Source organism: Piliocolobus tephrosceles, chromosome 3 (assembly GCF_002776525.5).
Source record: "Piliocolobus tephrosceles isolate RC106 chromosome 3, ASM277652v3, whole genome shotgun sequence".
Lineage (NCBI taxonomy): Eukaryota > Metazoa > Chordata > Mammalia > Primates > Cercopithecidae > Piliocolobus > Piliocolobus tephrosceles.
In genome coordinates, this window is record NC_045436.1 from 49,099,073 (window position 1) to 49,126,771 (window position 27,699).

The 27,699-nt window shown below is 33.3% G+C and overlaps 1 protein-coding gene across 2 annotated transcripts in view; it reads left to right on the forward strand.

Annotated features, from left to right (window-relative positions):
* The window catches only part of CLGN (calmegin), a 32,753-nt gene extending 5,054 nt beyond the window's left edge, over positions 1-27,699 (forward strand). For both annotated transcript variants that reach the window (XM_023226010.1, XM_023226009.1), the window contains 14 exons: positions 3,322-3,474; positions 5,741-5,814; positions 6,473-6,531; positions 10,239-10,380; positions 14,005-14,086; positions 15,518-15,710; positions 16,962-17,151; positions 19,626-19,739; positions 19,857-20,007; positions 21,792-22,007; positions 23,445-23,570; positions 23,778-23,937; positions 25,430-25,530; positions 26,851-27,699. In XM_023226010.1, the coding sequence (XP_023081778.1) occupies positions 3,331-3,474; positions 5,741-5,814; positions 6,473-6,531; positions 10,239-10,380; positions 14,005-14,086; positions 15,518-15,710; positions 16,962-17,151; positions 19,626-19,739; positions 19,857-20,007; positions 21,792-22,007; positions 23,445-23,570; positions 23,778-23,937; positions 25,430-25,530; positions 26,851-26,931 (1,833 nt within the window). In that variant the 5' untranslated portion in view covers positions 3,322-3,330 and the 3' untranslated portion in view covers positions 26,932-27,699. The remainder of the gene's footprint in view (positions 1-3,321; positions 3,475-5,740; positions 5,815-6,472; positions 6,532-10,238; positions 10,381-14,004; positions 14,087-15,517; positions 15,711-16,961; positions 17,152-19,625; positions 19,740-19,856; positions 20,008-21,791; positions 22,008-23,444; positions 23,571-23,777; positions 23,938-25,429; positions 25,531-26,850) is intronic.

Consider the following 27,699-nt stretch of genomic DNA (forward strand, 5'->3'; position numbering starts at 1 on the left):
CTTCTGTATCCTAACAATGAAAAGGAAATTAAGAAAACAATTCCACTTATAACAACATCAAAAAGAATAAAATACTTAGGAACAAATTTAATCAAGGAAATAAAATACTTGTACATGAAAATCTATGAAATGCTGAAAGAAATTAAGAAACAAATATTAATCAGTGGAAAGACATTATGTTCATTGGGATTAGAAGACTTAATAAGATGGAAGTATAACCCAAAGTAATCTACAGATTCAGTGCAATCCCTATCATAATCCTAATAGCCCTTTTTGCAGGAAGAGTAAAATTCATTTAGAATCTCAAGGGACCCCAACTAGCCAGAACAATCTTGGGAAAGAAAAAGTTTGGAAATCTCATATCTCTGTTTCAAAACTTATTACAAAGCTATAGCAATCAAATCAGTGTGAGATTGGCATAAAGACAGACATACATATCAATGGGATACAATAAAGAGCCTAGAAATAAATTCTCACATATATGTTCAAATATTTTCCTAAAGTGCCAAGACCATTTTATGAGAAAGAACAGTTTTCTCATGAGATGATATAGGGGAAACTGGCTATCTGCATGCAAAAGAATGAGGTTGTAACCTTACCTTAAATCACGACAAAAATTAACTCGAATAAATTGTAAAATAAATTTAAAAGTTCTGTGCATCAAAGAACACAACAGAATGAAAAACCTATGCAATGGGATAAAATATTTGCTAATCATGTATTTGATAAAGGGTCAGTATCCAGAATTTCTAAGAACTCCTACAACTCAAAACAAGAACAAAACCTGATTTTTTAAATAGGCAAAGGACTTGAATAGACATGTTTCCCTTGAAGATGTATAAATAGCCAACAAGCACATGAAAAGATGCTCAGTATCACTAATCATCAGGGAAATGCAAATCAAACCACAATGTGATGCCCCATATTAGGACCTATTAGAATGGCTACTATCAAAAAAAAACCACATAATTTTGAACAAATGTCGGCAAGGATGTGTAGAAATTGGAACCCTTGTGCCTTGTTGGTGGGAATGTAAAATGTTAAAGCCACTATGGAAAACAGTATGAGGATTCAAAAAAAAAAAAAAAAAATTAGAATTATCGTATGACCTAGCAATTCAATTTATGGGTATATACTCAAAATAATTGAAAACAAGGTCTCAAAGAGTTAATTTGTATACCCATATTCATTGTAGGATTATTCACAACAGCTAACAGGTGGAAGCAACCCAAGTGTCCACTGACAGATGGATGTATAAACAAAACGTGGTGTATACATGCAATAGAATACTGTCCAGCTTTAAAAAGGAAGGAAATTTGATGCATGCTACAACATGGATGAAGCTTGAGGGCATTATGCTAAGTAAAATAAGCCAATCACAGAAAGACCAATACTGTATGATTCCACTTATATGCAATACCTAGAGTAGTCAAAATCATAGAGATAGATATTAGAAAGGTGGTTTCCAGGGGCTGGAGGGACGGGGTAGTGGGGAGTTGTTAAATGTGTATAGAGTTTTAGTTTTAGAGCACGAAGGAAGTTTAGGAAATTAGTTGTACAACAATGAGAATATATTTTACCATGGGATTTAAAACAATTTTGAATGCATAAATTAACTACTTCATTTTCTTGTAGTATTACCCCAGCATCTGGCCTCTCAGAGTTTCAGAACAGACTTATCAGTAGCATACCTTTCTCTAAGAAATGACATGTGACAAACCTCATAGTTTTGTTTGAAACTGATAACATTTTGGCACCATTTTGAGATAGACTTCAATACTGTGAATTTCATGATCTAATTCTCAGTTGTCAGCTGGTGCAGCATTGAAAAATGATAGGATACTGCAGCATTACACAAAGTATGAAGTCTGTATTTCTGATTTTTTTTTTAAAAAAGGAACAAATAAAAACAATAGAACTGCATTGTCTACAGAATGCCTTGTAACTAATTGCAGTTCTTTAAAAATCTCTGTTTTTGTTTTGTCGATTGGGAATAGTACCTACTCTATTCATGTCCTGGGCTGCAAAGATTAAATTAGCTAGTTCTTTTATGTAAATATAAGACCATAGAATTTTAAAGAAGAAACAAACTTTCAAGATAAAGTGTTTTCTGAGCTTTTTTTCTGAAGCATTGGCAACTGTTTCTAAGGAAAATTCAGGATAAACCATAATATAGAATACAAATGAAATTGGGGTGCTCTGGTTGAATCAAGAGTAGAGTTCCAGATAGAGCACTGCCTGCTTGACTTCCTCTTAACTCTTCCTTGGCAGCCCAGTACACCAGAGCTCAAACAAAGCACTTAGAATGTATTTTTTCAACAAATTAATTATTTGGAAACTAAAGTGTATATTCATTTGAAAGAGAGGATATGGGTCTAAAGTTATATTAATGTTCGTTATTGCTACTGTTTATGCATTTTTATTTTGCTCAAAAATGATTAATAGCAAGTCAAGTAAAGTACCTTTTACTACATAACATGGAAGGATCTTAGACTTTTAGAATAATGAAGCTTTTAGAGTTCACAATTAATAAGCAATTTGCAGATATATAAATTTCTGTGCCAATAACTAGGAAATTAAGGAAAAAAGCCTATTTCATTGTGTCAAATTGATCCCTTCACATTTACTTCCTATCCCAGTTATACCTCTTTTGTGATTTAGAGAGATCAAAGTCTCCTAATTAATGACAGCATCCATCATTTTTGTGTTATCTTTGTCCATAAATATATAAGTAATTATATAATCATGAAATTATAGGAATTATAAATGCAAAAGAACTTTCTCTATAGCAGTCTACCTGATTACAATAAACCTTGTATTTGTTTGATCTTTTGACTGTGATTTGATTTTAGTAACACACTACCACATTAAATTTGTGATAAAACATTTTTTGTATCTTTTTTCAGCGTTTATATATAAAAGTATTTTGGTTTTATAATTATAAAATTTCCATTTTATGTTTATATAAGCAACATTATAATAAAAACAATTTCAGTGAACATTTAGGAATCATGATACTTTTTCTTTTAAAGAAGTCTACATATTATTTGTGTTTGATAATTACTATATCTTTAGATTTTGTGCCGTTGGCTCTTTGTTTTTGGACAAAGGCCTGCAGCTATAGAATCTGTTTCGTAAAATATTTCAAGTTTGTATTTTCACTTGCCCAAAGCATAATTTAAATAATTTTGCCAGTGATTTGTTTTAAAAGCCATCCTAGAATAAAGGAGCTATTATGGAGAAATTATTTATTTCTACATATACTTAACACTTATTTTCACAACTTTGTTTTATTTTCACTAATTACTTTTAATTTCACAGATAATCAGTATGCGTTTCCAAGCCTTTTGGCTATGCTTGGGTCTTCTGTTCATCTCAATTAATGCAGAATTTATGGATGATGATGTTGAGATGGAAAACTCTGAAGAAAATTCAGAAGAAATTGATGTTAATGAAGGTGAACTTTCCTCAGAGGTATGGTTATTGAGAAATGAGTCATAAATTGTTCCTTTACATAGTACAATGAAGTGATAGACCTCTGATGATTCATTTCAGTTCTAGTAGTCTTCATTTTAAAGACAGATAGAAAAACATCGATTTTTTTCTAAGCGTCTTATTACTTTATTTTTTAGAGAGCCCACGTACTTCAGAAATTTGTTCATGGCACCTAGCACAGTTTCTTAAATAAATATGAGCGAGGTTTTTACTATCAAAACAGGAGTTTGTCACTGATTACAGAGAACTAAGTTAATAGTAAGGTTTTTATTCATATTTCTGACACTGCTAGATCTTTTCAAATAAAAGGCCATATAATTTGCAATTCTTCAAGAAGTAAAGTATTTGTCTTTATTTGAGGAAAGAAAATGCCAAGAAGGAGGATGAATTAGAAAAGGAAGTGATGGTGAGGGGTGAGCACTTGGTAAACCTGACTCATGTTTCTGTCTCAGCATTGTTAAAACATGTATTTTGAAGTAGTGATTAACAGGAGTCTGAGAAATTGCAGGAATTTTTGTATACCTTGATGATACATAAGAGCTTTTACATTGAGAAATGTATCTAACCTTGTGATAATCAGTAATATTTTTGATGGTGAGAAAGCATTAATTGTATTGTGCCAGCTACTGTTTGAAGGGCCAAAGGGAATAATATGTAGTTGTTACAGACTTCTTTACTTCATTTCCTCTTATTAAGAATTTTTCATTTGCAAATGTGTTGTTTCACTGTCTAAGGTGAATAGTATGTTTCCCCTGTTACATTTAAACTCTGTAAGGACAATTTTTTTAAGCCTAGTTCTATAATCTGCAGAGAGTAAGTACTCCAAGTACTAATAATTACTGACTTAGATACAGTTACTACAGGGTCTTTGAAGGTTAATATTAATACTTCAAAGAAATTGACAGGTAACTACCACTCTTGACTTATTTGGTGATACTTTGAGAATATGATAAGAAGTGGGAAAGAATGATTTTTGATGCTGCTAATTTTATAGCATGAGTAATCTACATAGGGTGAAGTATAAATAAAGGGCAAAATAAACTGATTTTAGGGGTGGCCTATCAGAAGGAAGCCTCTTGTGACACCGTTGCCCATTTTGTCAATCTGTAAAAATACAGAGAACAGTAAAGTTGTAATTCAGTAAACTTCACAGAAGATTGGCAGTTTAAGTAGCTGAATCTTGACCCTGTCAGTAATTATGTGGAATTTTGTGTAATTACCGATTTTACTCCCTTAAATAGACAGGAAGTGTTTTACTATCAGGGTGGGATAGGGACAGTGAAAATAGAAAAAGTGTTTCTGCACCCTTTTCCCTAAAGCCTAATGGAAGAAATCTCACTAGTCATACAGATACAATCACAACAGGCTGATTCTGAGAGGATTTAGACTAACGTATTACTGTAGGCAAATTTTTATTTATTGGTCCTCAGTTTAAATTATCTTTTGATAGTTTATCAGTCTTTACTCTTTTAAATTATTTTGTTGGTAAATTCTGTATCATGTAGTAAAAATGTATGAGCTTTGGAGCCAGACAGTTTTGGCTTTATATATAAGTCCTACAATTATCTAACTGGACAGCAGTAAGCAAGTTACTTTGTCCCAGTTTCATCATATATAAAGTGGGCACTAATGGTATTTCCCCCATAGGAATATTATAAGAATTAAAGGAGCCACTATATCACCAGCAATACCACTGCCACCATCATCATTATTGCCACCCTAACAGCTAACACTTCAAAGGCACTTGAAACAGTGCTTTGTTGATCATTGTTTTGCAATGCTATCTCCATAGAATCTTTTCATTCTCTGGGTTCCTAATCTTGGAAAATTATATTATTATATTTTAGGGTACCTAACAGTAAAACTTAAGAGTTAATTTTAAAAGCCTAATGTGCTTACTAAGCTCTACATCTTATATGCTTTTCATTATGCTATTTCCTTTGCTCCCAAAGAGTTTTATCCATAAATATTGTCACTTGTCATAGTCCCTTTGTTACTTCTGTGTTAGAAGGGGTCAGTGTATCCACTGTTTGTATGTATAGTATTTTTGTCATCATGGTATTTCTTATATTTTCTTGTACCTTATCATTACTAGGATACAAAGTTTTGTACAGGTATGAGTTTGTCACCTCATATCTGTATTACCTGTATGTGCATTGCATACTATGTTCTTCACTAGGAGGATTATTTAATTGAAATATTTGTGAAAATGAATAACTTTAGACTTGGAAAATCTCTTTTCTAGAGTAAATATAAGACACCTCAACCTATAGGAGAAGTATATTTTGCAGAAACTTTTGATAGTGGAAGGTTGGCTGGGTGAGTATTCATTCAAGAGAATGTTTTGACTTACTAGCTTTTTTGAAGTTATTAAGTTTTGACCTGTGAAAATTACCTCTATTACAGATCTAAAAAAAAATTTAAAGTAGTTTAATTGACAGTGTAAATCAGTACTTAGTATATTTTTGTAATTGATAGGATGTTTAATTTGAATAGTTATTTATTCAAAGAAAATATACTAATTCTGAATGTAAAGATGAAATTTATCATATTTATTCATTCTGTAGGACAGATATTAATACTCTTAAGTTCAGATGACAAATATGAGTACTGTTCTACTCCAATAATGGAAAAAACAAAAGTTAATATTAAAATGATTATTATGTGTCAGATGTCCTAAAAAAAAATAGATAATTACCATATTTAATCCCCATTTTACAAGTGAAGAAACCGAGGCTTCTTGTACCTTACCTGTGATCATGCAGTTAGTGAATTATAGATTCCAAATTCGGTTTAATTCTAGTCCTCCAGGATTATGTGGTGAAGGCATCCTTATTTAGCATCTAAGTATGAATTTATTGTTGAATGAAAAGTGACTGTATTGGTTAATCTTTTGTTGTGTTTCTGTATGCATTATATCTATAAATTGCTGATTTTATTGTTAATGACATATATGTATGTTCAACTTTATTTACAGATGGGTCTTATCAAAAGCAAAGAAAGATGACATGAATGAGGAGATTTCGATATACGATGGTAAAATATTTAAGTATTAGATATAACCGGTATGGCCTGGAGTTCACTAACCTTTGAGATTATATTTTTGTTAAATTGTGTTGGCTGGAGTCCCCCATGCTGCCTCACAATAAAATGTTCAGTCTTTTTTCTAGTCCCTCTTCAATATTTCTGAAAAACCCTTCGCTATTTCTGAAAATCTCACTCTTAAGCCAGTTAATCTAGTTTTCTAACTGAACAGTTGAATTTTCATTCTGCTGCTGGTTAGTCTTTTTTGCATTTCCTGAAGCACTATTTCCTAGGCTACTGTTGTCTCTATGGTTTCATCTCAAGCCTAGATACACCTAGATCAAATTATAATTTATGGTAAGATTCTCCTAGCAAGTTAAAAGCAGAGGATAACTAATGAGAGCTACAAGATAGGTGGCTACTTCTGGAATCCTCATCTCCAGGCCTATATCCATTATCATAGGGTGTCTCATAGGATTATCTTCAGTCTTAGCTCTAGAAAGAAATGCCCTATAGGCAGGGGTCATATTGTCTTCTGTAACAGGACTACCCTAGAGTATGACCAAATATTTTCTTCTTTGTGATCTAAAAACCAGCCTCCTTGATTGTTATATGCTGAATCACGATCGGCCTCTTCTCACAGTGAATGATAGTGGTAATGTCTTCTTTCTCAGAGGACCTCATACTCAAACATGTGACCTTGCGCTCAGACCCTGATAAGCAGTTACATCACAACAGCAAAACAGATAGCATGTTGGATGCCAGCTCTCCGATTCCTTTTCATGGTTTCTGTTTAGTGTAAGATAAAAGATCATACCTGCATGTCTTTCTTTGCATCGTGTTCGCCATCCCAGCAAATCCCCTATGCATATATATACATACACACACACACACCCACACACACATATATGTATGTGTGTGTGGGTGTATATGTCTATATGCTTATCTAGTCCAAAAAGGACACCACCTCATATGCACAGAAAAAGCAGTAGAAGCAGTAGTGGGATTGCTGGACAAATAGTAGATCTGCTTTCAGTTTTTTAATAAATCTCCATGCTGTTTTCCATAGAGGCTGTATTAATTTACATTGCACCAGCAGTGTATAAATGTTCCCTTTTCACCACATCCATGCCAATTGTTTTTTGACTTTTTAATAATAGCCATTCTTACAGGGGTAATGTAATCTCATTGTGGTTTTAATTTGCATTTCCTTGATGATTAGTGATGTTGAGCATTTTCTAAATATGTTCATTGGCCATTTCTATATCTTCTTTTGAGAAATGTCTATTTATGTCATTTGCCTACTTTTTGATGGGATTAATTTTTTTCTTACTGATTTGTTTGAGTCTCTTGATTCTGGATACTAGTCCTTTGTCAGATTCACAGGTTATTAATATTTTCTCCCACTCTGTGGGTTGTCTGTTTACTCTGATGACTATTTCTTTTGCTGTGCAGAAGTTTTTTAGTTTAATTAGGTCCCATTTATTTATTTTTGTTTTTGTTGCATTTGCTTTTAGGTTCTTGGTCCTGAATATTTGCCTAAGTCAATGTCTAGAAGAGTTTTTCTGGTGTTCTAGAATTTTTATGGTTTCAGATCTTAGGTTTAAGTCTTTAATCCATCTTGAGTTGATTTTTGTATAGGGTGACAGGTAAGGGTCCAGTTTCATTCTTCCACATGTGGCTTGCCAGTTTTCTCAGTACCATTTATTAAATAGGGTGTCCTTTCCCTAAGTTATGTTTTTGTATGTTTGGTCAAAGATCAGTTAGTTGTAAGTATTTTGCTTTATTTCTGGTTCTCTATTCTGTTCCAGTGGTCTGTGTGTCTACTTGAGACCATTACCATGCTGTTTTGATAATATGTCCTTGTATAATTTGAAATCAGGTAATATGATACCTCCAGATTTGTTCTTTTTGTTAGGATTACTTTGGCTCTTCAGGCTCTTTTTTGGTTCCTTATGAACTTTTGGATTTTTTTCCTAATTCTGTGAAAAATGTTGTTGGTATTTTGACAGGAATTGCATTGAATCTATAGATGGCTTTCGGCAGAATGATCATTTTCATGATATTGATTCTTCCAGTCCATGAGCATGGGATGTGTTTCCATTTGTTTGTGTCATCTATGATTTTTTTTCAGCAGTGTTTTATAGTTCTACTTATATAGATTTTTCACCTCTGTTAGGAATATTCCTAGGGATTTTTTTTTTTTTTTTTTTTGCAGCTATTGTAAAAGTTATCGAGTTCTTGATTTGATTTTCAGTTTGGTCGTTGTTGCTATGTAGCAGTACTACTGATTTGTGTACATTGATTTTGTAACCTGAGACTTTTATTGAATTCATTTATCAAGTCTAGTAGTCTATTGGATGAGTCTTTAGGGTTTTCTAGGTATGCGATCTTATCATTAGCAAACAGTGATAGCTTGACTTCCTCATTTCCAATTTATATGTCCTTTATTTCTTTCTCTTGGCAGATTGCTCTGGCTAGGACTTCCAGATAAAGTTGTTACTTCTTAAAATAAGATCTTTATAGCAGGCGAGGGGCAAACTACAAGTTAGTGATGATACAATTCACTGTCAATGTGAGAGAAAGAAAACCAAGTACATTTATCTTTTTTTAAAAAAAAATATGACCAAATTGGGGGTGGGGGTGAAGAAAAGAAACTTGGAAACTTAATAAAAACACACATATTTTTAAAAGTCTAAAAATGTATGTACAATTATAGACCAAAAATTACCCCTCTTTGATTTATAAGACTGTGTCTGGTTTTTGCATTATTTTTCTTAGAAAGAAAACAAAATGATATAAGAGCATTTGTAATTCAAAAATGCTCATTAATGAATATTTTGAGTTGACACAATACTGGAAAATAGCCAGTTTTTGCTGAATTGAATTTTCTTGGAATAGGCAATACCTATAATTTTCAAAACATAAGATTTTACACAAATTAATATGAGTTGATTTTCTATTCTAAAACCGGTAAAGGAGTAAAGTCTAACGCATAACTTTTAGGCAAAGGTAGCCCACCTAGCTTTGCATTGTATGTGGCCCATAATCTAATTTCAGGAATGTCCTGATCTTAACATGGAAAATTGTAACCCAGAAAAGGCCTAACTCAGTTTTGCCTTGTTATAGCTTAGTGCTTATGCAGTGCTTTTCTGCCTTTCTGGCCAAAAGTTCTGAGAACTGATTAGTGTAGCCTGAGAAGGGTTTGTGTGAATTAAGCATGCAGTTTTCAAAATGAACTTTAAATCTTTACAGTAACTGCTGCAAGTAAGAAAAGTAGCTGATGAGTATTGTGCATTTCAAAATAAATAGACTACTCATTTTGTGTTAAAGATGCTCTTTGTGTCATATGCAGTTATAAATATATCATTTTAAAAATACAATATTGACCCTATTGAGACAAACCACATTTCATTGATTAAAAACTCTTTCATAGAAAAACCAAACTAATTCAGCTTTAAGAGTGACTTAATTAGACACTATAGTGTTTGCTATTAGTTTTCACAATTTTAGTTAAGAAAATGAAATAATTCCTTGATAGAAAAAAAAAGATAAATGAGCAGGCATACATATATAGTTGAAGATATTTCCTGATTTAAAATTTTTATTTTTCCCAAGTCAGCCTTCCTGGAAAAAATTATTGTTCACAACTGCTGATAAATAAATCTTAGGTCAGTGTTTTCTGTTTTAGTTTAATTTGCTTTGTTTTTTTTTTTTAGGAAGATGGGAAATTGAAGAGTTGAAAGAAAACCAGGTACCTGGTGACAGAGGACTGGTATTAAAATCTAGAGCAAAGCATCATGCAATATCTGCTGTATTAGCAAAACCCTTCATTTTTGCTGATAAACCCTTGATAGTTCAGTAAGTGTTGCTATATTTTAGAATACTTTTTCTGAATTTTGTGTTAGCTTTGGCTTCTGAATATAGCTTGTATTTTGAAAATGGATGTAAAAATCTAGATCTTCCTTTTCCGTTTCACTTAGTTAAATACACAAATGTGCATATACACACAAACATACCTGTGTCTTTAATGAAAAGCAGGTAAATGATAAAATTATACAAAGATCAACCATTCTTATGGCCTAGAACTAATATTTGTATTTATTTCAAGGAATTGTATGTGGGCTATTAAGCAGTGTATTTCCTTTGGTCTGAGTCTTATATTGACTAAATGAGGAGTAAATAGTTTGGCTCTCTTGAAAAAATTTAAAAATTATGTGATATATACTGTAATATATACAGTTCTGCTGCCATAAACTGTAATGCATAGTAAAAATCACCATTTTTGTTTTACTCTTAAAATTACTTCTTATCAAAATATTAAACTTAATATATTCAGAATAGAATCATAAATATTGCTATTAAACCAGTGATAAGATTCAAAGGCAGAAAGTTTATTTCGAAAATAAATGTTTATGAATACCAGTGTCTTTCAAGCATGGACTCCTTTTAAAGGTCACATTCTTATAGATAATCCTTTCCTTCAACCTCTCCACCTCCCCATTATGCCTGGCATGGTGTCTCATGTGTATAATCCCAGCACTTTGGGAGGCCTAGGTGGGCAGATAGCTTGAGCCCAGGAGTTTAAGACCAACCTGGGCAACATGGCAAAACCCCAGCTCTACAAAAAATTTAAAAAACTAGCCAGGCATGGTGGTGCCCAACTGTAGTCCCACTACTCTGGAGGCTGAGGTGGGAGGATCACCTAAGCCCAGGAAGTCGAGGCTGCAGTGAGCCAAGGTCACACCAATGCATTGCAGCCTGGGTGACAGAATGAGATCTTGCCTCAAAAAAAAGAAAAAAAGAAAAAAAAAAGGAGGACCAAGAATTGAATAGCACTCTTTCATGTTTAAAAACAATTCAAAGGCGAGTGAATGTTTGTCTCCTCTTAATATTGATAAAATGAAATGGGGTAAATAAAATGAAGACATTTATATTAAATGCTATAAATGCTGATTTACAACATAACTTTACTATAAAGCTGCTTTTCCCAAATTGTATACATGTTAGTATATATGAATAAGATGAAGAATAACCTAACTTAAAAAAATACGAAGTAAAGGCCTGGCGTGGTGGTTCACACCTGTAATCCCAGCACTTTGGGAGGCTAGTGTAGGTGGATCACGAGGTCAGGAGATCAAGACCATCCTGTCTAACATGGTGAAACCCCGTCTCTACTAAAAATACAAAAAATTAGCTGGGCATAGTGGTAGGCGCCTGTAGTCCCAGCTACTCGGGAGGCTGAGGCAGGAGAATGGCTTGAACCCAAGGAGGCAGGGCTTGCCTTGAGCCGAGATCACGCCACTACACTCCAGCCTGAGCAAATGGGCAACAGAGCAACACTGTCTCTAAATAAATAAATAAATAAAATTTAAATTTAAATTTAAAAAAGGAAGTATGTTAGCTTATTAAAGACTGAGAAGTTCTGCACATGAAAACCTGTTTTCAGCATTACTCCTGTGTTTCCCAAACATGTTTGATCATGTAAGTTTATTCTCCCACCTAACAATAATTGCTATTTCATGGAACAATTTGAGAAATGATACTCTAAAGAAATTAAGGTTACCATATACTCTGCATATGTCCTTGGTTTTCCTATGACTGGAAGTTTAGCAGCAGTCAAGCTGTATGATAAACATTTTGTTGATCCTCTAATCCATTGTGAATCATTTATACTAGGTAAAAGTTAATTTTTGAAAACTCTGAAAGTTTGCAGTGTAAGAAATGGACAAAGTGATTGAATCTAGGCATAATGGAGCAATGAAACTATGTTCACACTTACGGAGCCACTGTACAAAACGTTTTTTCCAGTTCTTACCTTTTTACAGAACGTTCTGTCCTCAGATAACCTATTATAAAGCAAAATCTTTTTAATTTTTTTCCTGAAAACATTGACCTTTAAATCATATCATGCACCATGTCTTCTACTTATAGTCTTCAAATATTTAAATTCCATGAAAACAAAATTTTGTCAGCTATTGCTTAAAATAAAGATAAGACTTTGAGGAAAACAAACTGTCTTCTATTTAAAAAATGAAAAAGAACAAAAGAATACCTTCCTTCTGATTATCATAGAAGCATTTTGAGCATGTATTTGCCCCTCATGGGGCATAATATCCTCTAATCATCATAACGGTCCTTTAAGGTGTAAGTATGGGCCATGTTTGCATATTATAGATGAGCAAATAGAGACATAGAGACTTAGAGCTTAAATGACTTGCCCTTACCCAAGGAGTCACTAGAGTAAATGGCAGAATCAAGAATAACTCTCAGGTCATTTTGTCTTTAAAGTACACGCTTGTAGCCACTATTGTAGATAGCTTAAGAAATAAAGCATGGTACAAAGTATAGGGGAAAATCACCCCTTTCAAATCAGAGGTACTTAAAATTTTGTTTCCTCTGTTTTTTAATACAAAATATGTACACCAATTGAGTTCAAACTGTTAAAATTTTGTATGCTATCATGTTTTACCTTTTCTGTTTTTTAATACAAAATATGTACACCAATTGAGTTCAAACTGTTAAAATTTTGTATGCTATCATGTTTTACCTTCTTGTCACTAAATTTCTTCAGAAACATTTACAACTATAGTCCTTTATTAAAATGATCATTATTTCTGGTTGTTTCTCTAGTTTTCATGTCTTTTTGTTTTCATTCATTTAATGAAATCATAACCTGTTTTGTTTTTACTGTTTGACAACCATTTCCTCATTGATTTCTGTCACATATAATTCATTAATTTAACCAAAAAAAAAAAAAAATCTCTTCAGTAAGTCTATGCCTCATTGCCGTAGCAAGGCTATTTCCGTTTAAAAATTACCAATAAATAAAAAAAAACTTTGCTGAGAATTACACTGTGTTGTAAATTCATAAGAGACTCTCCTGTTCATTCTTTTAGCTGTTATACTAAACAGTGAAAATTTCCCATATCTCCTGGCTATTTAGGTCTGAAAGCCAGCTTATTGATTGAGATTATGAATCTCTTTGCTGGAGCTATTTAATTAAATGTACAACCTATTTAACATGGTAAGGTGTAGTGAACTCTAGGTATCTAAGATCATTAGCAATTTCTTAGAAATCTTGCTGTAGCTGTGGTTCTTATGGCCTTTGTTTTTTTAGTTTATAAAGTATAAGTATAGTGCCTACCTTGTCAGAATTTGAAGTCTCCTGTTGTAGTTTTAGTCACAGTATCTTATTCTTAATTTATCAGTTTCGATGGAAAAAAAATTTAAACAAATTGATTGGTTTGTCTGCAGTTGATTGTAATCATTCTATTTTTAATATTTTAATGATGCGTCTTGTAATACAGTAGTAGAAAATTGTTTTTGCTTAGTTCCTGTAGATTGTAGATATGCTTTATATGAGCTTTCTGATAATGTAAAAAAATTTATACTTACATGAATTGAGAATAATAACATTAGATTTTAAAGAGCAATTAGTAATTTTTATTTATCAGTAGTACGGTTCTTTTTCCCTTTATTCAGATATGAAGTAAATTTTCAAGATGGTATTGATTGTGGAGGTGCATACATTAAACTCCTAGCAGACACTGATGATTTGATTCTGGTATGATATTTTAATATTTAAGAAAACCTTATTAAAGTTAATAAGTATTTTTGAGGAACAATTGATAAAAGTGAACATTTTTATCTTCAACTGAAATTGAAAAGAACTGTAGATATCTTTTTTCAATGTGAATTTACATAGCTCTTACAATTTGCCTTCAAGTTTTATATAAAGCTGTGTTACTTGAAGGCATCAATTTTATAATCTTTAAAGACATGAAAAAGTTTATCATGTCTGTAGGACAAAAACTTCATGGTACTTATAAATTCTTTTGAAATATAGCTTAGAGTTATTTTCTTTACAGAATAAGACTCTTGTTTGTTTAGAGAAGTATAACAAAGTAAAGCAGTGAAACAAAATGGCCAAAGAACCAAATTAAAAGGAGTTAGTAACCCATAGAAAGTAACTAATTTTAAAAACTTTTCATGATGAAGTAGCTTTATACTTCTAAGAGGCTGTATTAGGAACATTGGAAGGTTGGGGATATTTCTTACAGCCTTCTCCTGTAAATGGCTGTTTCAGACTTTCTGCATATAACAGAAATACGATAGATGAGACATCAGGGGTATGTTTTTCAGAACACATGGCTGTACATAAGCTATGAAATGTGGATGGAAGACTTTTTCATGTACTACTCATTATTATTAGGATCAAGTGAAGGAGAGACCACTGTAGTATATGTTGAAGCTCTTGTTTTAGATGAACACTTGAAGGTAGGATGACAAAAAAATAGAATGCTGAGTATTTCTATAAGCACTTTATCTGATTAATTCACTTAATTCTCAGAGAACTCTTATAAGGTAGGTATTACTATCATCTCCATATTTCAGAGGTGATGAAATGGAGGTACAGAGAGCTTTAAAAAATTGACTCATAGTGACATACAGCTAGTTTAAGTGGCAGTGATAGGATTTGAACCCCAATATCTGACTCCATACCCCCTGCTGTTAACCACTGTGCCATGCCAAATAAAGAGAAATGCATGGCCCCCTGTCTGTTTTTATGTCTGAATAAATCTCTCTTCATCTTGTGCTCAGAGGGTCATTTTCTGATATCTTCCTAAATAATAGTAATGGGTAACAATTTTAGTCTTAAGGCCATAAATATGCTTTCCTCTAATGCCCAATTCTCTCAATGAAATATTAGTAATATAGAATTACATAGAGAATTGAAGCATATTATGATGTTGCTAGAGTATTTTCAGCTTCTTTCCTACATCTTCAGGAAGTAGTATGTACTTTAAAAAATCTATATTGAAGTAAAATTTGTCGTTTTTCCACGACTTTTATTGTCACTTGTATTAAATAGCTAGCTCTTTGGTGAATTATCATTTAATATATTTTTGTAAACTCTACCCATTGGATAGAATACAGAAATTCATTAAATACTCTGTGATTCTGGACTAATGCCAACACTCATCTCTCTTTGAAGGAAAACTTTTATGATAGAACATCCTATATCATTATGTTTGGACCAGATAAATGCGGAGAAGATTATAAACTTCATTTTATCTTCAGACATAAACATCCCAAAACTGGAGTTTTTGAAGAGAAACATGCCAAACCTCCAGATGTAGACCTTAAAAAGTTCTTTACAGACAGGAAGACTCATCTTTATACCCTTGGTATACCCTTTCAATTCATTCACGTATTCAAAAATTTTTGCTGACTATTGATATATTCATGGCAAGTGCTTTACTAGAAAACAGACATGCACCCCATCCTGAAGGAGCTTATCTTTTTCAGAAAATAGGACATGTATAATGACAGCATAGGTAGAAAATAAAGTGCCATATAAGAAAGAGAGATAAGGCACAGCTAAGAGTTCACAAGCAATATTACTTCCAGCTTAGAGACTTGGAACAAAGCTAGGAAAGATTATATTTGAGCTCATCTTGAAGTACAGATAGAATGTGGAAGACAGTAGGGTGAAAGGACGTTTTAGACGTTGTGACAGTGGTGCTGTAAGAACAGAAAACTAGAAAATAAAAAGAAAGAAGCCCTTAACCCCAGACTAAAAAGTTTAGACTTTATTCTGTAGGTAGTTGTGATTATTGTTATGTTCTACCTCGTGTTGGTTGTGGCATGTACTTTGAAAGGAAAAGCATTGAGCAGCCATAATAGCTATGGGGGTGAGGGACATTATAAGGAGTTGTTTCTCCCATTCTCAAGTATAATGTCTGTAGAGCTCTGGTGGGCCACTATCAAAATCAGAGCATATTGGAACCTAATAGGACATTTTGAAATGGCCCTATTGGCTTCCTTTCTTACGTCTCAACTCCACCCACGATTAAAGTATTTCAGTCTTTTTCCCTAAATGCTGCAGTTGTAGAAACATTCATTTTGTCTGCTAGGGCAATGCCCATTTCATCTTCAATATCAAATGTGATATAATAAACATCTTTATGAAATAATTGAAAAATAAAATGGCATTTTGGGGAACACCAAGTAAACTGTAGAAATAATGAGAAAATATAACTAGAACAGAATAAATGAATTGTTTGTGTTATACTTACAACACTTTAAGATTGTATCAAAAAAATTAAATGCTGAAAAAGATTAGCTTGTATCTTGTAACTATAAAAGAGTGAAGCTGACTCGTTATGAGTCCCAGAGCAAAGCTATTTGGTATTATTTTTTATTTGAGAAGTAATGGAGCATTTTGTTGTAAAAAATGCAGTTTAAAACAAAATTTTATCTTTATTTAGGAAATATATCTGGTGATTTTAGAATATTTTGGTATACTACATTGGTTATTCCTCTATTTCTGGTTGGGAAAAAAACTTTACCCATGGAGTTAAGGGTAGTTACATTATTTAGAAGATTATCTTTAAAGTGTACATCAAAATGATAACTATATTTAAATTTGTCCTTAGTGATGAATCCAGATGATACATTTGAGGTGTTAGTTGATCAAACAGTTGTAAATAAAGGAAGCCTCCTAGAGGATGTGGTTCCTCCTATCAACCCTCCCAAAGAAATTGAAGATCCCAGTGATGAAAAACCTGAAGAATGGGATGAAAGAGCAAAAATTCCTGATCCTTCTGCCGTCAAACCAGAAGACTGGTAAGCAAATAATTCAGTAGCAAAGCACTATTCGGCATAACTAGGTAACGAAACAACATGTAAGTGAAGTTTACAACCAATGAAGTTTATTGTTTTAAACATCAGAACTACTTATGTTTAGCATTTTGGGTGAAATATATTCTAAAATAGATTTTACACTTCCCTCCCTGTTAATATTTTTTTATTTCTATTGATAATGATGTTGCATTTTTCAATATATGTTTATTTTTTATGTTTTCATTGCTGTGGATAAAAAATTTCATAAATCCAAAATGCCACTGCTTTAATTTTCAGTCCTAGTTTGATCTTTATTGTACGTATGTGAGAGGCCGAGGTGGGCAGATCACCTGAGGTCAGGAGTTCGAAACCAGCTTGACCAACATGGCAAAACCCCGTCTCTACTAAAAACACAAAAATTAGCTGGGCATGGTGGCGGGTGCCTGTAATCCCAGCTACTTGGGAGGCTGAGGCAGGAGAATTGCTTGAACCTGAAAGGCAGAGGCTGCAGTGAGCCAAGGTCATGCCACTGCACTCCAGCCTGGCAACAGAGCGAGACTGTGTCTCAAAAAAAAAAAAGTACGTTTGCCCTTAAATGAGAGAAACCACATATAACTGCCTCATTCTGATTGTTGAAATGTGTTAGAATTTGTTTTACAAAGTACTAAAAGAAATGCTCCATTAAATTTTAACTTTTGGTTACTCTGAGCACTCAGAGACTCAAGATGACATTGTTATCAAGCAAGCACAAATCTGTACATTTGTAGAGTTCATTATTTCTGTTTATTTTGTAATTCATTTGGAAAATCATGAAGTGGCCTCTTGTTTAAAATATCTATCTTTCTGTAATGATGAAAACTATATTAGTAGTTCAGTACTTTATGTTTACATACTTTAGAATTTGCTAAGGGTTTTGTTTTTGTTTTTGTTTGAGAGGGAGTCTTGCTCTGTCACCCAGGCTGGAGTGCAGTGGTGCGATCTCGATTCACTGCAGCCTCTGCCTCTGGGTTCAAGCAATTCTCCTGCCTCAGCCTCTTGAGTAGCTGGGATTACAGGCATGCACCACCACACCCGGCTAATTTTTGGATTTTTAGTAGAGACGGGGTTTCACCATGTTAGTCAGGCTGGTCTCGAACTTCTGATCTCGTGATCCACCCAGCTCAGCCTCCCAAAGTGCTGGGACTACAGGTGTGAGCCACCACGCCAGCCTAAGTGTTGTTTTTAAAATGAAAATACTAGAATTAAATAAGCGGGGTTTAAAAAATTATATTGGAATAGGGAAGAACTTTCCAAATATGACATAAAATCCAAGAATCCTTTAAAAATAAGTTCAACTACATGAAAATAAGTGATTTGTATATTGCAAAAAAAAAAAAAAAACCCTCCCTAAACTATTTTTAAAAACACACAAGAACCAGGAAAAATTATTTTCAATCATATAGCTGACAGAGAGCTAATTTCTTAATATAAAGGTGATGAGCTAAGAAAAAATAGTTTTTATATATCACTTATGCTACTAAATGTACATTCAAAGTTCAGTGAGATACCATTTTTCACCTATCACATGGGCAAAAATCAAGAAGTTTGGTAACACTCTTCACAAGGACAGGAGAAAATAAGTACTTCTGCATGCTGCTGGTAGAACTGGAAATGGAGTGTAACCATTATAGAAAGTAATTTGGATGCTACTATCAAAATTTAAAATGTCCATAATTTTAACAATTATATTTTCACAGATAAGAAATGGCATATATTCTAGGACATTCACTATAGCATTGTTTGTATTAATAATAGTAAAATTTTAGAAACACTAAATGTCCTCCAGGAGGAGATAAGCTAAATAAATTATGGTATATCCTCAAGAAGAAAACTATGCAGCTGTTAAGAATGAAGCCATATATATATGCTCCAGTCAGGCATGAGCATGGTGACTCTCTCTACTAAAAATACAAAAACTTAGCCAGGCATGGTGGCAAGTGCCTGTAATCCCAGCTACTCTGGAGGCTGAGGCAGGAAAATTGCTTGAACCCAGAAGGCAAAGGTTGCAGTGAGCCGAGGTCGCACTATTGCAATCCAGCCTGGGCAACAAGAGCGAGACTCCATCTCAAGCGAAAAAACAATAATAATAATGGAGCTCCTAGAACAGTCTTGACACATAGTAAGCATGCAATATATATTTGATGAATGAGTTTTTAAGTAACAAATCAAGGTCTAACATATTATGTATAGAATGCTATCATTTGTATTAAAAAAAGAATGTATACATGTGTGCATGTATGCATAGAGCACAACGGGGAATATGTACCAAAAATTGGCAAGTTAGCAGAAGATTTAGGTAGCTGGTAGATGAGGACAAATAACAGGCACAAACAAAAGGGAGGGAAATAATTTTATGTGGTACCTTCTGAGTGTTGTAACATACGCATTTTTAAACTTTTTGAATAATTAGTAATTAATATAAAACATGGTATTTACAGGGATGAAAGTGAACCTGCCCAAATAGAAGATTCAAGTGCTGTTAAACCTGCTGGCTGGCTTGATGATGAACCAAAATTTATCCGTGATCCTAATGCTGAAAAACCTGATGACTGGTAAGCACTTTTCATCTTTAAATGTCGATTTTAAATGTTTCTTACATGCATTTTTGTTACTAGTTTATATGACTGATCTGAGACTTGAGGTTACTGTATTTGCTTTAATATCCTAAGGAATGAAGACATGGATGGAGAATGGGAGGCACCTCAGATTCTTAATCCAGCATGTCGGATTGGGTGTGGTGAGTGGAAACCTCCCATGATAGATAACCCAAAATACAAAGGAGTATGGAGACCTCCACTGGTCGATAATCCTAACTACCAGGTAACAACCGCTTGTTCCAATTCTTTAGTGAAGTTAAAAAGGTTGTGATCTTTTCTGTTTAAATATCTATCTATGTTAACTTTTGGAAGTTTCCTTTTTAAGATGTCAGAGAAAATAGACCCCAACTAATTTATATTTTAAAAGTAGAGCATCAATTATTTAATTTTCTGGGGAAATAAATCACTTCATACTATATTCTTCCTGAATTATCAGTTGATGTTCACTTTGAAATAAAGTTCTATTTTGGAAGTAAATATAAGAAGTAAATTCTGATCAAATAGACACACATTGTACATTTTAGTAATTAATGCCTGTGCTTAATTAATGTACTTATTCTTTAGTATTATTAAAATTCTGATTTTTGGCCGGGCACGGTGGCTCACGCCTGTAATCCCAGCACTTTGGGAGTCTGAGGCGGGCGGATCACGAGGTCAGGAGATGGAGACCACCCTGGCCAACATGGTAAAACCCCGTCTCCACTAAAAATACAAAAAATTAGCTGGGCATGGTGGTGCACACCTGTAGTCCCAGCTACTCAGGAGGCTAAGGCAGGGGAATCTCTTGAACCCTGGAGGTGGAGATTGCAGTGAGTTGAGATCGCGCCACTGCACTCCAGCCTGGCAACAGAGCAAGACTCAAAAAAAAAAAAAAAAAAAAAAAAAAGAAAGAAAGAAAAAGAAAAAAAAAAACCCTGGTGCGATCTTGGCTCACTGCAACCTCTGCCTCCCGGGCTCAAGCAATTCTCCTGCTTCAGCCTCCCAAGTAGCTGAGATTACAGGTGCGCCCCAGCACACCTGGCTAATTTTTGTATTTTTAGTGGAGACGGGGTTTCACCATGTTGACCAGGCTGGTCTCAAACTCCTGACCTCGTGATCTGCCCACCTCGGCATCCCAAAGTGCTCGGGTTAGAGAAGTAAGCCACCGAGCCCGGCCCTGATTTTTTTCTGATATCAATCAGACATCTTTTGAGTGTACCTAGCTTTTTATATTAAAAGTTTCTATGTTATCCACTTAACCCTCTAGTTTTATCTTTGTAATTATTTATGGACATGTTCTAACATTATATATATGCAGTTTCATATTCTAATTACTCTAGTTTTTATTAAAAGTATTTAACACAAAATATTTCTTTTGGTAAATATTGTTTAATGTCTGTCTCTTTTATTCTACTTTAAACTCCCTAATACAAGAACCATGTATGTCTCCATCATCTGGCATAGTGCCTGGTCCAGAATACATACATGTGATGGCGGAGTGACTCAGTGAGCAATGATATTGTTGAATGTATTTGATTTAATTGACAGTTTAATCATTTAAGATCTAATGGAAGTTTTATGTTGAGTAGTTGTGCTGAGATTCAACCATACCTGATTAATGATATCTGTCATGGGTATATGTTAAATGGAGTAACTCCATTTTTGCTATACAATAATCTTTCTGATTTGGACAACTTGAGTAACATTTTGCAGTGAATAACTTTACTAAATCTAAAAAATTTGTCTAAAATAGACAAATTGTGAAATTTATTCACGTTTCTGTTTATGTTGGATTTTCCCTTTTCCTTTTTTTGCAGAATTTAAAATCATTATCCCTCATAGGAAACATCGTGTACACAGCAAAAAGAAACAAGATTTTATTTCCAGTATATTACTAACGAATTAATATCAAAGTTTTCTTTTTTCCAGTTAGCATTGTGAATTTCATTCAACAGCAGCTATTTATTAAGCAGCATTTATAATGAAGTTATTCTATTTGAAAATGTCTTCAATTACTTTTTCTTCCAGGGAATCTGGAGTCCTCGAAAAATTCCTAATCCAGATTATTTCGAAGATGATCATCCATTTCTTCTGACTTCTTTTAGTGCTCTTGGTTTAGAGCTTTGGTCTATGACCTCTGATATCTACTTTGATAATTTTATTATCTGTTCGGAAAAGGAAGTAGCAGATCACTGGGCTGCAGATGGTTGGAGATGGAAAATAATGATAGCAAACGCTAATGAGGTATGGTGTTGACCAATAGCAGTAGTGATATAACTATGAATAATGATAATAAGATTTGGTCTCAGGCTGGGCGCGGTGGCTCAAGCCTGTAATCCCAGCACTTTGGGAGGCCGAGACGGGCGGATCACAAGGTCAGGAAATCGAGACCATCCTGGCTAACACGGTGAAACCCCGTCTCTACTAAAAAATACAAAAAACTAGCCAGGCGAGGTGGCCGGCGCCTGGAGTCCCAGCTACTCGGGAGGCTGAGGCAGGAGAATGGCGTGAACCCGAAAGGCGGAGCTTGCAGTGAGCTGAGATCCGGCCACCGCACTCCAGTTTGGGCGACAGAGCGAGACTCCGTCTCAAAAAAAATAAAATAAAATAAAAAGATTTGGTCTTGGTTGTAGGTTATTCAGATGGCTCTTTTAAAGGCAAATAAATGTGCAATAATTACTAAATGCCAAGGAAATGTGTTTGAATAAGTTTATGCAGACAAAATATTTTGCTTTTTGTTATTTCATTATGAACTACATATGCATATGTAAGTCCCCATTTTATTCATTGAATTATAATATCTCTAATGGGATTTAATGCTTATTTACTGTTTATAGAAGAAGACTACTTAATATCTTTGTCATCTTGCCAATTCAAGACCTAAGTGATAATGATAATCTAAATATTACTGTTTATTTAAACTATTTTTTACTTAGAGGAATGTACAAAGAATTTATATTTTAACATTATTAAATTCTGTTCCAGTTTTTTCCCAAAATCTTTAACACTGTTTAGAAAAGGTTAAGCTAAATAATTTCAACACAATGCATCTTAGAAAATGTATCTTTAAATTCAGTTGCTATAAAGAAAAATTCTTACCTTACATTTGGTTCCTTTGGTCACCAGTGAAAAACCATCAAAAGAGTAGGTAAAGAGGAATTCTCGTTTTGAACCTCTTGTACCTAAAACATTTGATTTTTTAAATTTTATTTTAATAAGAGAAATAATATCCTTATTGAAGGTCTTGTATGTGACATGTGTTTATATAAAAAAGAAAACAATTCTGAGGTATGATTTTAATAAGTTCTTTAAAAGTACAGAATGAATGATCAGAGTACAGAATGAATGATCACTTCAAATAAACCAGGTAATACATCCATAAAAGGTAGTTCTATTCTGAAATTTACCAAAAAGGAAAATTACCATTTTTCTTGCCAGTATGTTAGAAGTTTCCACTTTTGTCATAACATATCTTCTGCTATCAAGTCTCACTCAGTGATGCATGCTAATAATTAAATTAGACTTTACAAAGTATAAGGTGGGAAAATGAAACTTCTTTTACTTACAAGTTCATCACTCCTTAATGTAAAATGCCTGAGCAAATAAGTTTTTTGTATCTTGTGTTACCCAGTAAAGGTTTGTAAAATTTGAATTGCATTTTTGTGCTTATCTCATCTATAGCCTGGTGTATTAAAACAGTTAATGGCAGCTGCGGAAGGGCACCCATGGCTTTGGTTGATTTATCTCATAACAGCAGGAGTGCCAATAGCATTAATTACTTCATTTTGTTGGCCAAGAAAAGTAAAGGTAAAGAAAATTGATTTCCTTCAACTTTTTTCCCCAAATTTCTTATTGTTTAGGAGTTCTATAAATTGAGCAAGTGATTCTTAAAAGTAATGAACTAAATGTCTCAAGTTTTACTTTCATTATGTATGTTATCAATTATTGCAAAAAAAAAAAAAACTTTTTCAAAATAGCACTCTGCCTTTAGTAAAAATATGTTAACTACCACAGAAGAAATACAAAGATACAGAGTATAAAAAAACCGACATATGTATACCACAAACAAAAGGAGTACTAGAGCAAGAAGGAAAGGAAGAGAAAGCAGCCCTGGAAAAACCGATGGACCTGGAAGAGGAAAAAAAGCAAAGTGATGGTGAAATGCTTGAAAAAGGTAAGACAATAAGAGTGATTTATAATGGAGACCCTGGGTAAAGCTCATCAAACAGTATATTGCCTTGAAATAACTAGGTGTTACACTTGTTTATTATCAAGTTTATACATCTGAATCTCCCAAGAATATGTGACTATGGCAAGAAGGAGTAATAGTCAGTCATCTGAGCAGTCACCCTGTTTATAGTTTTTATGTTCTAGGAGGAAGGAGATTTAAATAGTGTTCAGTTGCTTCAGAGCCTAGCAGTTATGAATCCCATAGGCCATAGCTTTTTGCAAGGATGTTTCTTGGCTCTGGGAGTGTAGAAGATGAGATGGAGGGTGATAGAGGGTATATATAATGGCCTCTATAGAAAAGAAATAGATATAAAGCAAGGGATTGCAGCAACAAAATCAACACCAAGTCTTCCAACGGCTATTGTTAATCAGATGCTTATCATATAGAATAAATAATTTAATTAATTTTCTGAAAGGATTGCTGAACCTATATCCCCTTCCCATCCTATATTAAACTCTTGAAGATGTTAGAACTGAAGTCACCATTTGGTGGCTCTCCACTGAGACCTCCTTACATGAGGTAAAAATAAAACTATTGATTTGCCCAGTGTCCCAAGTCAGATGTCTTGAAGCACAATGTTTAACTCACTTGACAAAACAGTTGACTTAAAAACACATGTGTGTCTATTTTTTTAAGAGAGAGTGTATATATATACACACATATACATGTATAAACGCATGTACATGTATGTAGTAGGATCGGTATCTAAAACAACAAATACTTCAGGTTGTAAGTTTTCAGCCTTATTTTTGTAACTTCTTAGTGCTTAGTATATTGATGTCTGGATCAACCTTATTTAGAGGACATTTAAGTACCAGAAGGGCCTGCTTGTATAAAGGTACTTTCACCTATACATGTAGTCCCACACTGGAACTACATGGCAGAAGTAGAGTTGATTTTTCAACTTCCCTTTCCCCAAAGCCCATTCTTGGTAGGGTAGGAGTTTTTACTTTATATAGCTCCTAGGACATGCTTAATATCTTTTGGTTAACAATGATGACAAAGGTTGGAGGTTCTGCTAAATGGAATCCTAAGGAGGGTCAATAACTGAAAAAATGCCTGATAATGTCCACAGAGAACAAACATAAGTAAATAACATATTGAAGATTAAAAGATCACCAAAAATTAAAGGAAGTATTTCCCGAGACAGGAACACAGGAAAGATGATTATTTTTTGGTGTTCATATTACATACAGACTGAATGCTTAAGAAGTTTTTTAAACTTGTCCCCCAACTCAAATACGATGATTCATTTATAAAATATGACAATATAATTAGTATTTATAATTTTTAAAATTTTGAATGGAAGAAGTTGCTTCTAAATCTTGGAATAAATCTTGGAATTTAAATAAATCCCCTTTATTGTACTTAATACTTTTCAGTAGCAAAATTCTAATTTATTGAGTCTTTGCTTTTAATAAAATCTGTATTCTAGAAGAGGAAAGTGAACCTGAGGAAAAGAGTGAAGAAGAAATCGAAATCATAGAAGGGCAAGAAGAACGTAATAAATCAAATAAGTCTGGATCAGAGGATGAGGTAACAGAAAATAAACTGGTTTCTATGTATAGTTGTTATCCATAAAAAGTTCTTTCAATAAAAGCACCAATCTGGTTTATGAAAGAATTTTTGCCATATTTCTCTCAGCTTTTCTAAGAGCCTCTATATTGTTTTTAAAACATATCCATAAGGAAGGAAAGACAAATACTATAATTTATATTGTCTCAATGCCTAGTAAAACAGTATAGAGCAAGCCTGTGACTTACAAAATATGAAGATAGAATACGTGTATCCAAAATTATGACTTTCTCATTGAAATTCTATTGAAAAGCATAATAAACACATTGTTTGAATATTTAAAAGATAATTGTCATTATTATAATTTTTATAGCTGTTGAAAAACATCCTTAATGTCTCAATATTTTACTCTCATGTTTTGAAATATTCATTCACTGGGTAGTTGAGTACTATCTGCCTGATAGGGTATTTTTCTCAAATCTTTAATGAATTTCCCCCACCCCCATCAGTCTACCCCGTTTTGTGTCCTGATATAAAATGGAACTTTGCATAATGCTTTTTTTTTTTTGTAAGTTATTATGGAATGAGAAATCCAGAGTATAATTAGAGCCAGAGCTTTCTTTTTTCTTTTTCTTTTTTTTTAACCCAGCATAAACCAAAAACCAGTTTTCTCTGGCCCTTAAAGAGCTGCATAGCCTTACCCCACAGAGTCACCATGCTAACATATTACATTCCAACTACGTAGGTAGGATAAAAGTACAGTTCTGCCTGCTGTTGCATGTGATTAAATTTTGTATTTTATCTATTTGAAGAAATCCTCCAAATAAATTTGCAGTTATTGTTAAGTCTTTCCTAATGTTCAATCAGTACACATACTGGCTGCTGGTCTTCCTGCCCTCTGAGTTTTTATAGGGACTTTGGGGACCGTTATCTAGTATGAATATCCATATTTAGGGAGATCTAGGTGAAGACAGTTTCTTCCAGAGCCAAGGTTTAAATAATCATTGTTTCTGCTGTGACTTTCTTAAAATAATACCTGCAGTCATTTACTTGAATATGTATTCTATTTACATTTATGTTACAAAACACTTTGTGTACCTTCAAAAATATCTTAATTCCATCTTTCAGTCTGTCTTTTTATGTGTATGTCTCAGTGAGCTAGAATACATCGATTTTTGTATAGCCTTGAGAAATAACTATAACTTTATTTCATATAATACCTTCATAATAGCACTTGATTGATAGCACATATATTTTAGAGAATAATAAATATATTGTTTACTACTATCTACTAGTTACTTGTTATACTAAAAGAAACCTTTTCATAATTATTTTTTCTAGATGAAAGAAGCAGATGAGAGCACAGGATCTGGAGATGGGCCAATGAAGTCAGTACGCAAAAGAAGAGTACGAAAGGACTAAACTAGATTCAAGTATTTTTAATTCCTGAGAGGGATGTTTGGCATTCTAAAATCAGCATGCCAGACTTGAACTTTAATCAATCTATGCACATCCTGTTTCTAATATCTAGCAACATTTTTCTTTCAGACATTTATTTTAGTCCTTCATTTCAGAGGGAAAAAAAAGCATCTTTGAAGTTACCTGGTCTTTGAATTTAGAATAAAAGTGGCATATTACATATCGGATCTAAGAGATTAATACCATTAGAAGTTACACAGTTTTAGTTGTTTGGAGATAGTTTTGGTTTGTACAGAACAAAATAATATGTAGCAGCTTCATTGCTATTAGAAAAAATCAGTTATTGGAATTTCCACTTAAATGGCTATACAACAATATAACTGGTAGTTCTATAATAAAAATAAGCATGTGTTCTGTTGTACAGAGCTAAATGCAATAAAGTTTCTGTATGGTTGTTTGATTCTGTCAACAATTGAAAGTGTTGTATATGACCCACATTTACCTAGTTTGTGTCAAATTATAGTTATGGTCAGTTGTTCGCTTAAATTATAGATTCCTTTAAAGAGGTGCTTTGTTCACAAAATCACTGGATTATATTGTAGCATATTTTACATTTGAATACAAAGATAATGGGTTTTATCAAAACAAAATGATGTACAGATTTTTTTTCAAGTTTTTATAGTTGCTTTATGCCAGAGTGGTTTAGCCCATTCACAAAATTTCTTATGCATACATTGCTATTGAAAATAAAATTTAAATATTTTTTCATCC